Source organism: Scyliorhinus torazame, chromosome 4, assembly GCF_047496885.1.
Source record: "Scyliorhinus torazame isolate Kashiwa2021f chromosome 4, sScyTor2.1, whole genome shotgun sequence".
Taxonomy (NCBI): domain Eukaryota; kingdom Metazoa; phylum Chordata; class Chondrichthyes; order Carcharhiniformes; family Scyliorhinidae; genus Scyliorhinus; species Scyliorhinus torazame.
In genome coordinates, this window is record NC_092710.1 from 357,274,688 (window position 1) to 357,291,265 (window position 16,578).

At 49.7% G+C, this 16,578-nt stretch overlaps 1 protein-coding gene across 1 annotated transcript; it reads right to left on the reverse strand.

Annotated features, from left to right (window-relative positions):
- Positions 1-1,569: 1,569 nt before the first annotated feature.
- On the reverse strand, positions 1,570-15,229 carry LOC140411517 (heme-binding protein 2-like). Its single transcript, XM_072500604.1, has 4 exons — positions 15,098-15,229; positions 7,715-7,844; positions 3,387-3,561; positions 1,570-2,486 (listed from the first exon to the last, which is right to left on the reverse strand). The coding sequence occupies exons 1-4, from the start codon at positions 15,227-15,229 to the stop codon at positions 2,321-2,323; spliced, it is 603 nt and encodes a 200-aa protein (XP_072356705.1). The 3' UTR covers positions 1,570-2,320.
- Between the last annotated feature and the right edge of the window lie 1,349 nt (positions 15,230-16,578).

Sequence of the window (16,578 nt, forward strand, 5' to 3'; positions counted from 1 at the left end):
CACTCCCACAGAAAGTAGTTGAGGCCAAAATGTTGTGTGATTTCAATAAAGAATTAGATACAGCGCTTGGGGCGAAAGGGCTCGAGGGATATGGGGGAAGGCGGGATCAGGGTATTGAACTTGATGGTCAGCCATGATCACAATGATTAGCGGAGCAGGCTCGAAGGGCCGAATGGCCTCCTCCTGTATCTCTGTCTGTTTCTATGTCGGGATTCTATGAACCAGATCCCAAATTAAATTCCTCCCCGCCCCACCCAGATTGGGGAGATTTTCCAAACAGGGAAGAAATTCCCAACACCAGGTCGATGACTGATCCATGAATTGTTGTGTGTTGGTCTCTATCTCTCCAGTGATATCCCATTGACAGAGTTAGAAAGACTGCTCAGAGTGGAGTGTGACAGATTGAAGTGTCGGACTGCACGCGGTGTGAGCTGTCACCTGACCAATATGGAGCTCGCTCTCCCAAGTGTCACATCTCCCAATAAATTACTCTCCGTCTCTTCATTCTTTCTCATTCTTTAACTTTACACCTCAACATCTTAACAGAATCATTTCACTGAAATGTGGAGAGTTTATCTGGTATGAAAGTAGTGATGTGATCATTGACCCAGATTTATTTGTGAGGAAGAATCTAACACGAGACCAAATGTGTAAATGCATCACCCTCTTTATTTCACAGTGAGAATCCATTCCCAGCAGTTTGAAAAACAAAAGACAAACAAAGACTAGAAGACGATGGATTATTTACTGCACCAGACAAACCTGTGAATGGGTCACCTGTTAACGGGAGTCAGATCTGAATCGATCATTTTCTCAGTCACAGATTCAGTCTGTCGATATTCCCAAAGCCAGCTCCCAGTGTGGGTTTGAGGAGATCGGAATGGAAACTTTATTCCACCTTCAGTCTCTGGATTCTAATTTTAGATTGGGATTCTTTCTCCGGTTTAAGGACCAGTTTTAAGCTGCTTCACACCTGGGTCACAAAACTCCCACTTTCACTTTCCTGACCTGGGCCCATCTGTTTCCTGAACTTGGACTGATCTGAGTCAGACCAAACCGGATTGAGAAACAACCTTTTTAATCATCCCCACCACAATGTCCAGTGTTTGATTCTCAGGACTGGCAGGAAAAGGGAATATTTTACTGCCCACACAGGGTGTGGTCTCCATTAGCAGGTTTCTCCAGTGAGTGACGTGTTCTTCCTACAGTGTCCAGTGTCTATTCCACACAGTCTGTTCTCTGGTCCATTCCCATTATATTTCAGAGCACAGGACACAGAACTATTCAAACATTGAAGCAAAATCTTCCCGATGATGTGATGAAAATCTCATTATTTTACAAATGGTGAACACACTGTCTCTTTACAGTTTAAACATTCCCTTGTAATTAAATAATTCCATCTGGAACTAACTCCGAGTGAGAGAGCCCAGGAACAGTCCCACATCTGATCACTCCATGATTTCACATTTAACAGCTTCAATACTCTGTGCTCTGTCACAAATCCCAACTCTTTTCACATCAACTTGAAACATTCTGGGCAGTATGATGGATAAATATTAATATATTCCATGGCTGTGTGAAGATGGAAAATTCTGGAACTATATCTGACACTAGGACCATCTCAGTCTCAGTCTCACAATTCATTGAAAGCAAGATTACAGAAAAAGCAAATTAGTGCAGTGATTAATCCCCGTTCCCCAATAGAGGGCCCACCACCCGGTACAATTGAGCTTTGCCCTGTATCTGTGCAGTGTGGAGACGTGTTCAGCAATGAATTTCAGACGTTGAAGGGAGACCCAATTATAAATAATATTAAGGGGAAATAGAGCAGGCGGGACTCAGAGACAGTCAAATATATCAGGGCTGGAGTCACATGTACGGTTAACGTGTGGGTGGACGATCACGTGTTTGCTCCACATTTGGTTGGTTAAGTGAGTGGTTAAGAACATGGCAGGTAGAATATGATGTGGTGATGTTTGGGCTCCTTAGTTAAGGGTGGATGAACCGAGTTTAGTGGGAGTGCATTCCCTGTTTATCAGACAGATTACACACTCGAGGGACAGTGTGGGAAGGTGGAGTTCAGGTCGAAGATCAGCCATGATCTTCCTGAATGGTGGAGCGGACTTGAAGAGTCTCTGTTTTTATTTAATTTTCACAACAGACATTGCGTTCCCTCAAAAGGTCCTTCTTGAGGGAAGGAGATTAAACTATGCTCAGTATTCCAGATTAAACCCAATGGAAAGTTAAACAGGTTTAGAATAGAATTAAGCACATCTCACTGTTTGATGCCATGAAAGGTACAGAACCTTCCAGAACACCTTCATTCTCCTGTCTTCGTAAAACCTATTTCCATGAACCCTTGTGTGTCAAAATAACCGATGGCAAAAAATGTGCTATTGAAGGGCTGGTTGTCTTGTTCCAAATCCTTCAGTAATTGAATCACACGTTCTTCAGTTTGCTGTTCATTAACTTTCTTGTCAAAAGCCCTGCAACAGGATTAAGAACAGAGGATTTAATTTTTATACTTCTGACAAATCCTGTTTGGAAAGTCGGTTGCCGGGACAACAGGGACAGGAGTTGACCATTCAGCCCATTGAGCTGCCTGCCCAGTCAGTTAGTCCACAGCTGGAGTAAGATCATCGAGAAGCTGGCCAAATGGGCAGACAAGTGGCAGATAGAGTTTAACACAGAGAAATGTGAGGTGATGCATTTTACAGAGAGGGTGGAGAGAGTCTATCCAGACTTAATGGCTCAGTTCTAAAGAGAGTGCGGTAGCAGAGGGACCTCGGGGTGCCCCCCCAGGATAGATTCTCTGCCATTCTGGAGGGAAAAACGCCAGTGTGAGAAACATTCTTCACAATGTAGTGTGCCAAAGTCAGGATGCGTGGCGCTGCCCACAGAGTTCAGGGTGGAGAGCGCCCACAACCCTGGACCTTGGAGCACCACAGCAGTGGGTTGGGGGAGATTGGGCCCTTGGATCTTCCGTATTATGTGTTCTGGAGGGGGTCCTCCTGCTGGCCTGTTTCTGGGTGACCAATGTTGCTGGAAATCGATCTGCATTTTCAGGAGGTCCACCTTCTTTTGTCAACATGGCTCAGTGTTGTTGGACATCTTTTCAATATGACACCCGGGCAGGAGGGCGGACTACACACCATCCAGGCCTGACCCACTGCTGAAAACAGCGGAAAACACCCAGGGGAATAATTACTGATGGGTGGCAAGATTCAGAGTGTTTTCCGGCAAGAATCCGCAGCAGGAACACTCCACATTCCTGTCCACACCACAGCACTTAGTCTCAAAACGGGAGAATCCCACCCCAGGCTGATGTTGATACAAGAGCTGACAGAAAGGAACATCAATCCCAATATATCAGTCACTAAACTCACCTGCCATAGTACCAAACAGGAGGTCCAGTTTGTAATGTAACTGCTGGATCTGTTGGTTCCGGTGGGTTGTTGACTTCGGGAACTATCCAGACAAACACACTGAATCTTTGTTGTATTTTGCCATTTTCCAAGTATCCAAAAACTCCCCAAGGTGCAGAGAGAGGAATAACGGTACCTGTAGACAGAGAGACACGGCATTTAACTGGGTGATCAGCTTACGGGGAGTAACAAGTTACAGGCGAGGGGGCAGGGTCACTTTGGTGAGATGTGGAAAATGTTGTGATATCACTTTAAGGGAATATGCAAATGAACAAGTAGCCAGGATGTAGAGCAGCACGTGACGAACTAACTCCACCATCAACAACCAAGAAACAAATCGCCCCGAAGCCCTGACAATCGTGGCTGGAGACTTCAACCAGGCCAACCTCAGGAAGGTTCCACCCAAACTCCATCAACATATCTCCTGCTCCACCAGAGGTGCGAACACCCTGGACACTGCTACACGGGCATCAAAGGGGCCGACCGCTCCATTCCCCAACCACACTTTGGCAAATCCGACCACAGGTCGGTATTCCTACTTCCGGCTGACAAACAGCAACTCCAGCGCGCTGAGCCAGTCAGGAAAACCGCGCAGTGCTGGTCCGAGGAATCTGAGGCCATTCTCCACGACTGCTTGTAGTCTGTGGACTGGTCCATATTCAAGGCCCCGGCAGCGAACCTGGACGAATACGCAACCACCGTCACAGACTTCACCAGGAAGTGTGTCGAGGACGGTGTCGCAAAGAAGACAATACGGGTATTCCCCAAGCGGAAACCTGGCTCAACCAAAGGGTCCCCTCGCTGCTGAGGTCCCGGACGGAGGCGTTCAAGTCTGACCCCCCTGACCTCGATAAGAAATCCAGGTACGACGTACGGAAAGCCATCAGGGACGGCAAAAGGCAATACCGGATCAAACTAGAATCCCAGGCCAACGACCCAACGCACGACCATAAGACCATAAGACATAGGAGCAGAATTAGGCCACTGGGCCCATCAACTATGGCCGGGTCTACACAAGATGACAGGCTATAAAGCAAGGCCGGGCGGAATATCTGGGGCTGGAGCATCTCTACTCGAGGAACTGAACAGGTTCAATGCCCGCTTTGAGCAGTCAGCCAATGTATCAGTGCCTCCCGCCCCAACAGCCCTGGACACACCCGTACCCACTATTACAGCCTCAGGGGTAAGAGCTGCCTTCTTGAAAGTGAATCCGCGGAAAGCGACGAGCCCCGACGGAGTCCCTGGGCGAGCACTCAGAGCCTGCACAGACCAGCTGGCGAGTGTATTCGCAGATATCTTCACCACCTCACTCCCCCGCTCTGAGGTCCCCACCTCCTTCACGAAGACCACCACAATACCAGCACCAAAGAAGAACAAGGTAGCCTGCCTCAACGACCACCGACTGGTGGCCCTGACGTCTGTTATCATGAAATGCTTCGAGTGGCTAGTCATGAGACGGATCCCTGCCAGCCTCCCAGACGGTCTCGATCCACTGCAGTTCGCCGATCACCGCAACCGGTCCACAGCAGATGCTGTTTCCCTGGCTCTGCAATCAACACTCGAACACCTCGACAACAAGGACACCTGTGTAAGACTGCTATTCATCGACTACAGCTCCGCCTTCAACACCATTCTCCCAACAAGACTAATAACCAAACTCCGCAACCTTGGACTTGACCCCTCCCTGTGCAGCTGGAGCCTCGACTTCCTCACCAACAGACCCCAATCTGTCAGGATAGGTAACAGTACCTCCTCCACAATAGTCCCCAACACCGGGGCCCCGCAAGGATGTGTGCTCAGTCCTCTACTGTACTCCCTGTACACACACGGCTGTGCGGCAAGATTTAACTCCAACTCAATCTGGAAGTTTGCGGATGATACGACTGTGGTGGGCCGTATCTCAAACAACGACGAATCAGACTACAGGAGGGAGATCACTTGGTTGCATAGTGTACCGAAAACACCCTCTCTAAATGTTGGGAAGACCAAGGAACTGATCAGCGACTTCAGGAAGCTCAGCACGGCACACACTCCCGTCTGCATCAATGGCTCAGAAGGGGAGATGGTCGATAGCTTTAAGTTCCTGGGGGTCACCATCACCAACAGTCTGCCCTGGTCCACTCACGTTGATGCAACAGTCAAGAAAGCCCAAAAACGTGTCTACTTCCTACGGAAGCTAAAGAAATTCGGCATGTCTGCATCAACTCTCACAAACTTCTACAGATGTGCGATAGAGAGCATCCTATCCGGCTGCATCACAGCCTGGTATGGAAATTGCTCGGCCCAAGATCGCAAGAAACTGCAGAGTGTGGTGAACTCAGCCCAACGCATCACACCAGCTTGCCACCCCCCACATTGATTCTGTCTACACCTCCCGCTGCCTCAGGAAGGCAGGCAGCATTATCAGAGACCCCTCCCACCCAGGCATTGCCTTCTTCCAGACCCTTCCATCAGGCAGAAGGTACAGAACTCTGAAGACCGGCACATCCAGACATAGAAACAGCTTCTTCCCCACAGCTACAAGACTCCTCAATGACTCCCCCTGGGACTGATCTGTTCGCTGTAAGAACACTATTCACGACGCCCTATGCTGCTCTTGTTTGGCCTTGTTCTGCACTGTAACCAATCACTATTTGTTGATGTACCATTTGTTCCCCTGGCCACAGAAAAATACTTTTCACTGTACTGAGTTACATGTGACAATAAATATCAATCAACCAATCAATGGATCAATTCTGGATCCGTGCTGCCGTCCCCTTCCATCACATGAGTTGAAATTTTGCTAACAGTTTATTGTAAAAATGGTAATTTGTCAAACTCGTTTTGAAAGTTTACATATATAACATCAACTGGACATCGTCAACCACCATTAACCATTAAACATTCACCCTCAACCACCATAGACCATTAAACATTCACCCTCAACCACCATTAACCATTAAACATTCACCCTCAACCACCATTAACCATTAAACATTCACCCTCAATCACCATAAACCATTAAACATTCACCCTCAACCACCATTAACCATTAAACATTCACCCTCAATCACCATAAACCATTAAACATTCACCCTCAACCACCATTAACCATTAAACATTCACCCTCAACCACCATTAACCATTAAACATTCACCCTCAACCACCATTAACCATTAAACATTCACCCTCAACCACCATTAACCATTAAACATTCACCCTCAACCACCATTAACCATTAAACATTCACCCTCAACCACCATTAACCATTAAACATTCACCCTCAACTACCATTAGCCATTAAACATTCACCCTCAACCACCATTAACCATTAAACATTCACCCTCAACCACCATTAACCATTAAACATTCACCCTCAACCACCATAAACCATTAAACATTAACCTTCAACCACCATTAACCATTAAACATTCACCCTCAACCATCATTAACCATTAAACATTCACCCTCAACCACCATTAGCCATTAAACATTCACCCTCAACCACCATTAACCATTAAACATTCAGCCTCAACCACCATTAACCATTAAACATTCACCCTCAACCACCATAAACCATTAAACATTCACCCTCAATCACCATTAACCATTAAACATTCACCCTCAACCATCATTAACCATTAAACATTCACCCTCAACCACCATTAACCATTAAACATTCACCCTCAACCACCATTAACCATTAAATAACTGGACGCAGCTAGTTACACAGGATTTCTCTTTAACAAGGTAGAATTTCCTGTCACTGAGTCTCAGACAGGAGCCAGCATTCCCGCAGCATCCACTGAGCTGAGAGAGATGCAGTTTCTCAGCTTCCACAAGGGTTCATGTCGACTCCAAGAGCGGGTTCAAGCCTGACAAGGAGCCTTTATTACACTCGGGAAATTCAGCAACCACAGCTGGAATCTCACTCCCAGCACAGGTGGGAAACCTTCCCGGATTCTGGAAACATAAAGCCTGAAGGTATCAAAGAAGTAGGGCTCAGGGGATCATGGGATATGGGGGGAAGGCGGGAACTTGATGATCAGCCATGATCAGAATGAATGGCGGAGCAGGCTCGAGGGGCCGAATGGCCTCCTCCTGCTTCTATTTTCTCGGTTTGTTTCTCTGTGTGTAAGTAGCCCAAATAGCGCCTCAACCCACTAGTCACATGTGAGCGAGGAACGCTCTGGGATTGACAATTCTTTGCTCAGTGTGTCAGTCTGTACAGAAAGTTTCAAACGTGACAGGTTAAAGAGTGAGTGGCTGTTTTATAATCTGTTGTTACTTTGAAGGAACATCTGACATACCTGCAACATTCCCACAACGTGCATAACTGAATAGTTTCTCCAGACCGATCGCCAGCGCACTTTCAATATCCACGGCATCAACTTCAGTTTGAACCCATCGGCAGAATCCGAATTCGAACTCATCATAATTCTAAAACAAGAAAATAAAATCCATTACCATGTGACACAGCTGAACTCGCACCAAAACACATCAGTGTTGAGGGGACTGTCCTCGTTCCCAGGTGTGGGAGCAGTATTCATGTCCTGCATGGACTGACCTGGTAAAAGGGTTTGGAATTTTTGATGGGAGTCTTGGCATCACCACTTCCAGATTGATTTTCCTGACCCCCTCATGCACTCTTTCAACTTTAGAGTTATCCTGCCCATTGGGCCTCACACCTTCCCCTTGGGCTTTCAATGAAAACAAATGTGGAGAATGTTCTGGAAGGCCATCGACACTGAATCATGTCCAGTAATTGTGTTTCCCTTTGGCTGTTTTACCACATTACTGAAACAGAAAGGTTTCAATGGGTTAGGAATTGGTCCTCGTATCCAGGCACTAATCAATAAAACAATGTCATTGGACCATAAGAAATAGGAGCTGGAATCGGCCCAATAACTCCTCAAGCCTTTTTTTTGAAGCATTTGTAATTTTCACAATTTAACATATTGACATTTCTAAAACAATCGCGCGGGTTGACGCACAAAATACCCCCTAAAAGAACAAACAATAAACCACGTCCCCCTCTTCTCCCGCCCTGTCCCCAATTACCCGGAGACTAAGCTCCCTGTCCTTATTTAACATTCCCCTGCCTTCTGTTTTCCTCCCCTCCCCCCCTTTTCCCTTTCCCCCTTACTGCTGACGTTCAATGTTTGTCAAAGAAATCGATGAACGGCTGCCCACTCCGGGCGAATCCCTGTATTGATCCTCTCAGAGCGAACTTGATTTTCTCCAGACTGAGAAACTCTACCATATCGCTGACCCACACTCCTGACTTCGGAGGCTCCGAGTCCCTCCATCTCAGCAAGATCCGTCTCCGGGACACCAGGGAGGAGGAGGCCAGAATATCAGCCTCCCCCCCCCCACCTTGCCCCCGGATCCTCCGACACCCCAAATATTGTTAATTCTGGACTCAGAGTTACCCTACCTTCCCGGACTTCGACATAACATCCGCAAATCCCTGGCAAAATTCCCTCAGTTTCGGACATGCCCAAAACACATGGACATAGTTGGCCGGGCTACCCCCACACCGCCCACATCTGTCCTCCACCTCCTTGAAGAACCTACTCATCCGGGCTACCGTTATGTGGGCCCTGTGGGCCACCTTGAACTGAACCAAGCTGAGTCTAGCTCAGGACGAGGATGCATTCACCCTTTTCAAAGCTTTTCCCACAGTTCAGTTCCCAGCTCCCCTCCTAGCTCCTCTTCCCACTTCCTCTTCACCTCTCTGACAGGGGCCCCTTCCCACCCTAACAATTCCCTGTATATCTATGAAACATTCCCACTCCAATCCCTGTTTTTGACAGCACTTTATCCTGTAGTCCCCTCAGGGGGAGGCGAGGAAAGCTTGGGACCTGCCTCCGTACAAAGTCCCGCACTTGAAGATACCGAAACCCGTTCCCACCCGGCAAGTCAAACTCCTGCTCTAATGTCTCCAAGGTCGGGAAGCCCTCCTGGATGAATAGATCCCCAAACCTCTCAATCCCTTCCTGCTGCCATATCTTAAAGCCCCCATCCAGCCCCCCCGGGACAAACCGGGGATTGTCACAGATCGGTGACCACACTGATGCCCCCTCCAGTCTCATATGCTGCCTCCATTGCCCCCACACCCTCAGGGCTGCCACCACCACAGGGCTTGAGGAGCACCGAGCCGGCGAGATCGCAGGGTTTAGATCAAAGATACTTTTTATAATCCAAGTGAAATAAAGGTTACTTTATGAGAAAGCCATAAAAACATAATAACTGTGAGAAAGAGAATATAAACCCAGAGACCAGAGCAGGAACTACCAGAACTCAGAGAGAACTCAGAGAGAGAGAGAACCTTACTCGGTGACAGGAAAGCACCATCGGAGGACCGAGCAACCCAGAGAAACTAGCAGAAGATCCAAAGTTAACTGATTGTCAAGAAAGACTTAAAGTCTGCAACTGGTCCCCACAAGTCAAGACCTTATTTGCCTTTCTAACAAAAGTAATTTAATCTTTTTAACGTGAAAGTAAAGTTAAGCTCAAGTTGTTAACCTGAAAGAGTGGTTATTATTACCATTTTGAAAGTTTACTGTACTTTACTTAGCAAGCCGGACCCGTAGGTGAGCTCCTAGGTGGTAAGTAAATAAAATTCTTCTCTGAAGATACAGGTTATGCCGGGGGATAACTTGAAACATTAGTTTGACCCGAATAGCACCCGCTTAAGTCTGCATAGGAGTCAGGGAGTTCAAATCCCTGCTCACCAGTTAGAATATATTGACCCGGGCATCACGGTGGCACAGTGGGTTAGCACTGCTGCCTCACGGCGCTGAGTTCCCGGGTTCAATCCCGGCTCTGGGTCACTGTCCGTGTGGAGTTTGCACGTTCTCCCTGTGTCTGTGTGGGTTTCACCCCCACAACCCAAAACTGTGCAAGCTAGGTGGATTGGCCACGCTAAATTGCCCCTGAATTGGAAAAAATGAATTGGGTACGCTAAAATCTAAAAAATTGTCTAAAAAAAAAGAATATATTGACCCTTTTCTGGTATCGAGGGAAATTCTAAGAATAGTGGTGAGGTAAAAACTACACTCCCCAGGAATTGATTCATGCCCTCCTCCCCATCCGTGGGTTCCGACTCGTATAGCTGGCTATACAATTCCCGGGACCCCCCCGACACGAGCTTCTTTTCGTGCTGCTTTCTGCGAGACTCTCAGATCACGAGTATATGTCACTTCCTGCTAGTGACATCACAGGGTTAACCCTTCACAGGACCTGTCCGAATATACTCCATTATACTACACCCCGAGGAACCTGGAATCCTAAATTTACCTTGTTATCTTGTCTGTTTCAATGAGATCGCTCTCATTCTCCTAAATTCCAGAGAGTTCCCGACAATATGATTCCTTTCAGTATTGGACAACTCTGTGACCCAGGAATCAACCCAGTGAATCTTCACTGCATCATCTCCAAGGAATGGACGTCCTGTTTTGGATCCGGTGCGAGCGTGCGTACCCTGGTCGAGGCCAGAGTGGGCCTCCAGGACTGGCAGTGCCAGGTGGCGGGGGAGTCTCAGGGATTACCCGCACCCTAGTCCCATGGAGATGCCTGGGGGCCACCGGGCACCCCGAGGGAGGAGGTCGGGGTAGGGGGGAGTGTCTGGGAGGGCTCGGGGTGGTGGGAGTGTTGTGGAGGGGGCCGGGGATCGGGGGAGTGTCCGGGAGGGGTCAGGGATGGAGGGAGTGTCGGGGAGGGGTCGGGGGTAGGATGGTGGGTTAGTGTTGGGGAGGGGTCGGAGGTAGGACGGTGGGGGAGTGTCGGGGAGGGGGCAGGGTGGGGGGGAGTGTTGGGGAGGGGCCGGGGTGGGGGGGAGCATTGGGGAGGGGTCGGGGTGGGTGGGAGTGTTGGGGAGGGGTCAGGGGTTGGGTGTGGGTGGGAGTGTCGCGGAGTTGTCGGGGGTGGTGGTTGGGGGGGAGTGTCGGGGAGGGGTCGGGTGTGGGGGCAGTGTCGGGGAGGGGTCGGGGGTGGGGGAGTGTCGGGGAGGGGTCGGGTGTGGGGGCAGTGTCGTGGAGGGGTCGGGTGTGTGGGAGTGTCGAGGAGGGGTCGGTGTGGGGGAGTGTCGGGGAGGGGTCGGGGTAGGGGGGAGTGTTGGGGAGGGGTCGGGGGTGGGGGGGAGTGTCGGGGAGGGGTCGGGTGTGTGGGAGTGTCGGGGAGGGGTCGGGTGTGGGGGAGTGTTGGGGAGGGGTCGGGGTAGGGGGGAGTGTCTGGGAGGGCTCGGGGTGGTGGGAGTGTTGTGGAGGGGGCCGGGGATCGGGGGAGTGTCCGGGAGGGGTCAGGGATGGAGGGAGTGTCGGGGAGGGGTCGGAGGTAGGACGGTGGGGGAGTGTCGGGGAGGGGGCAGGGTGGGGGGGAGTGTTGGGGAGGGGCCGGGGTGTGGGGGAGCATTGGGAGGGGTCGAGTGTGGGGGGAGTGTCGGGGAGGGGTCGGTGGTGGGGGAGAGTCGAGGAGGGGTCGGGGGTGGGGGAGTGTCGGGGAGGGATCGGGTATGGGGGAGTGTCGGGGAGGGGTCGGGGATGAGGGAGTGTCGGGGAGGGGCCGGGGGTGGGGGGAGTTTCAGGGAGGGGTCGGTGGTGGGGGAGAGTCGTGGAGGGGTTGAGGGTGTAGGGGAGTATCGGGGAGGGGTCGTGGTGGGGAGAGTGTCGGGGAGGGGTCGGGGTGGGGGAGTGTCGGGGAGGGGTCGGGGGTGGGGGCAGTGTCGGGGAGGGGTCGGGGTGGGGGGAGTGTCAGGGAGGGGTCGGGGTGGGGGGAGTGTCGGGGAGGGGTCGGGTGTGGGGGGGAGTGTCGGGGAGAGGCCAGGGTTGGGGGGGAGTGTCGGGGAAGGGTCAGGGTGGGGGGGAGTGTCAGGGAGGGGTCAGGGTGGGGGGAGTGTTGGGGAGGGGTCAGGGGTTGGGGGTGGGTGGGAGTGTCTGGGAGGGGTCGGGGTGGGGGGGATGTTGGGGAGGGGTATGGGGTTGGCGGTGGGTGGGAGTGTCTGGGAGGGGTCGGGGTGGGGGGGAGGGTTGGGGAGGGGTCGGGGGTAGGGGGGAGTGTTGGGGAGGGGTCGGGAGTCGGCGAGTGTCGGGGCGGGGTCAGGGGTTGGTGGTGGGAAGGAGTGTCAGGGAGGGCTTCGGGGGTGGTGGTTGGGGGTGTGTGTCAGGGAGGGGTCAGGATAGGGGGTGTGGGGCATGTTGGGGAGGGGTCAGGGATTGCGGGGAGTGTCGGGGAGGGGTCAGGCTTGGGGGTGGGTGGGAGTGTCACGGAGGAGTTGGGGTGGGGGTTGTGGGGGGGAGTGTTGGGGCGGGGTGGGGAGTGGGACCTGTAATTGAAAATATGGAAAGGTGTGTCATTTGAAACATGGAAGTCTGGCAATATCTGGTCTGAGAGAAACAAGAGAGGATACAGGGAAAGATCCCACAAAGGGTTAACAGCAGCTGCCAGGGAAGGATTGTAAAATGCAGATATCCTTGGTCAAGCAGGTTCGCAAACAAGACAAACAGGATTTTGAATGAAGCCAAAAACAATGGCTCACACCTTCATTGAAAGTAACTAACTTAGTAAGGATCTAGAAAAGAAAGGATGAGGTTCTAGGTGTGAAAATTTGCTAATACCAGGTTTATCAGTCTACGAGAAACATAATTCAAAGCCAAAATCAAAGTCAACATTGAGCGAGGACACAATTGGAAAATAAAACTATAGAAATGACAGGAATTAAAAGTAACACCTATTGAAACCAAAGCATTTTGAACACCACAAAGGACACAATGTAATCAGATCTATGAGATGAAGTCATGTCAAAATGAATACTTTGTTGGATTAGAAAGTTTAGATCAAAGTTCCTTTTTACAATCAAAGAAAATAAGAGTTACTTTACAATAACATCAAAAAACGTAATTGTTAGAAAGCAAATATAAACCTCGAGACCAGGGCAGGAACTATCAGATTCAGATCCAGATTCAGAACCAGAGCTCAGAGCGAGAGAGAGAGAAGCAGAGAAGGAACAAGCAGCTAGACTCAGATTACAATCAGCTCGGTCATGGGAAATGGACAGGGCAGAGCAGCCGAGCTACAATAGCTGAGACATCTAAAGAAGACCAGACTTTAAAGAAGATTGATTGTCAAGTTGGGCCTGAAGGTCCCTTCAACCAACCAGAAGGACCCAGAAGCAGGATCGTTTTACTTTCTGTAAAGACAGTGATTGCAGCTTTTAAAAGAAAAAATATAATAATAAAATAACTTAATTTAACCTGAAATAGTGGTTATTCCAAAGTCTACTTTACTTACTTAGCAATGCGGGACCCAGGATCGATGCTACTAAGTGGTAAGTAGATGAAATCTTCAGTGAAGGTATGGGTTATACCGGGGGATAACTTGAAAATATAGTTTGACCTGAATAGCACCCACTGAAGTTTGCATCGGAGTCGGGGAGTGAGAATCCCTGATCACCATTTAGAATGTCGGCCCTTTTTGGTATAGGGGGACTTCTAAGAATAGTGGTGAGTTTTCAAAAACAGACGTCAGTGGTTAGCACTGTTGCTTCACAGCGCCATGATCCTGGGTTTGATTCCCGGCTTGACTCACTGTCTGTGTGGAGTCTGCACGTTCTCCCCGTGTCTGCGCGGGTTTCCTCCGGGTGCTCCCGTTTCCTCCCACAAGCCCCGAAAGACGTGCTGTTGGTGAATTGGACATTCTGAATTCTCCCTCTGTGACCCGAACAGGTGCCTGAATGTGGCGACTAGGGGATTTTCTCAGTAACTTCATTGCAGTGTTAATGTAAACCTACTTGTGATAATAATAAACATTATTATTATTATCCTCTCCATGCCCCTCATAATCTTGTCCACCTCGATCAGATCGCCCCTCAGTCTTCTCTGCTCCAGCGAAAACAACCCAAGCCCCAACCTCTCTTCATAACTGAAATGTTCCGTCCCAGGCACCATCCTGGTGAATCTCCTCTGCACCCCCTCCAGCACCCCCTCCTTCCTATAATGTGGTGCCCAGAATTACACACAGTACTCCAGCTGTGTCCTCACCAATGTTCTGTACAACTCCAACATCACCTCCCTGCTTTTGTAATCTCTGTCCCGATTGAGAAAAGCCAGTGTCCCATTTGCCTTTTCCACCCCCCTATTAACCTGCCCTCTGCCTTCAGAGACCACCCTCAGCTTCCTGCCTCTCAGCCAATTGTAGGTCCAATGTGTCTCTTTGCCTTGGGTCCCATGGGCCCTGACTGGATCAGTCTGCCACGAGGGACCCTATCAAAAGCCTGGCTAAAGCCCATATCGACCACTCCAAATGCATTTCCCTCATCAACACTCCTGCTCACCGCCTCAAATAATTCAACTGTATTTGTCAAGAAAGACCTTCCATGCTGACTATCCCTGATTAATCCGTGTCTAAAGTACAGATAGATTCTGCTCCTCAGAATACTTTCCTGATCCCAGCCTTGAATTTAGAAACCATTAACTGTGTGAGTGCCGGGTCCCGGGATGTGTGAACCGCCCGGGGCAGATATTTCACTGTTTATTCCAGTTCACACACTCAGCATTGACAACCCTCCCTGCCTGAGTCAGACAGATGTTTGAGAGTAAAGAGAGTAAAGGGGACTCGACCCAAAAACACAGCCATTATATAATTTCCACTGGTACAAATATTACAGAATGCAGTCAACTCTGAACTATACTCACCTTGTCCTTAATGATGACTTCGGGTTTAAGGCATTCCTCTTGTTCACAGAGTTCGATCACCTTGTCTACCGCATCCTGTGCAGCGAGTTCGTTCCAGAAGAGGACACACACGGTTAAGACGATTCTCAGCATCTTGGTGTCGGTACAGGTCACTGGTGAATTCACTGAATGACCCTCAGGACCTTCAGCTCGATCTGCAGTTTGAGCAGAGATCTCAGGGATTTTTATACAGTTTTAAGGGGATGATTTTGAATAAAGTTTAGCGACAGGAACATCACATGTTGAAGAAATGTCTTGGATGATTCAATATGGAAATGTTTTTTGGTCGCAACCTTCAATTTAGAAATCGTTTAGAAATCATGATCTCGGTGATGCCGGTTGCCGGGAAATGTGAACCGCCCGGGACAGATATTTCACTATTGATTCCAGTTCACACACTCAGCATTGATCCCCCTGCCTGAGTTAGACAGGAAATGTGAACCGCCCGGGGCAGATATTTCACTATTGATTCCAGTTCACACACTCAGCACTGATCCCCCTGCCTGAGTTAGACAGGAAATGTGAACCGCCCGGGGCAGATATTTCACTATTGATTCCAGTTCACACACTCAGCATTGACCCCCCTGCCTGAGTTAGACAGGAAATGTGAACCGCCCGGGGCAGATATTTCACTATTGATTCCAGTTCACACACTCAGCACTGACCCCCCTGCCTGAGTTAGACAGGAAATGTGAACCGCCCGGGGCAGATATTTCACTATTGATTCCAGTTCACACATTCAGCATTGACCCCCTTGCCTGAGTTAGACAGGAAATGTGAACCGCCCGGGGCAGATATTTCACTATTGATTCCAGTTCACACACTCAGCATTGACCCCCCTGCCTGAGTTAGACAGGAAATGTGAACCGCCCGGGGCAGATATTTCACTATTGATTCCAGTTCACACACTCAGCATTGATCCCCCTGCCTGAGTTAGACAGGAAATGTGAAATGCCCGGGGCAGATATTTCACTACTAATTCCAGTTCACACACTCAGCATTGACCCCCCTGCCTGAGTTAGACAGGAAATGTGAACCGCTCGGGGCAGATATTTCACTATTGATTCCAGTTCACACACTCAGCATTGATCCCCCTGCCTGAGTTAGACAGGAAATGTGAACCGCCCGGGGCAGATATTTCATTATTGATTCCAGTTCACACACTCAGCATTGACCCCCCTTCCTGAGTTAGACAGGAAATGTGAACCGCCCGGGGCAGATATTTCACTATTGATTCCAGTTCACACACTCAGCATTGATCCCCCTGCCTGAGTTAGACAGGAAATGTGAACCGCCCGGGGCAGATATTTCACTATTGATTCCAGTTCACACACTCAGCATCGACCCCCCTGCCTGAGTTAGACAGGAAATGTGAACCGCCCGGGGCAGATATTTCACTATTGATTCCAGTTCACACACTCAGCATTGACCCCCCTGCCTGA

Excerpts from the sequence above, each read along its gene's own strand:
- LOC140411517 (XM_072500604.1), bottom strand. The coding sequence starts at position 15,229 with ATGCTGAGAATCGTCTTAACCGTGTGTGTCCTCTTCTGGAACGAACTC. Across the intron at positions 7,845-15,097 it reads AAGTCATCATTAAGGACAAG|AATTATGATGAGTTCGAATT; the intron begins GTGAGTATAGTT and ends TTCTTGTTTTAG. Across the intron at positions 2,487-3,386 it reads CCTGTTTGGTACTATGGCAG|GGCTTTTGACAAGAAAGTTA; the intron begins GTGAGTTTAGTG and ends ATCCTGTTGCAG.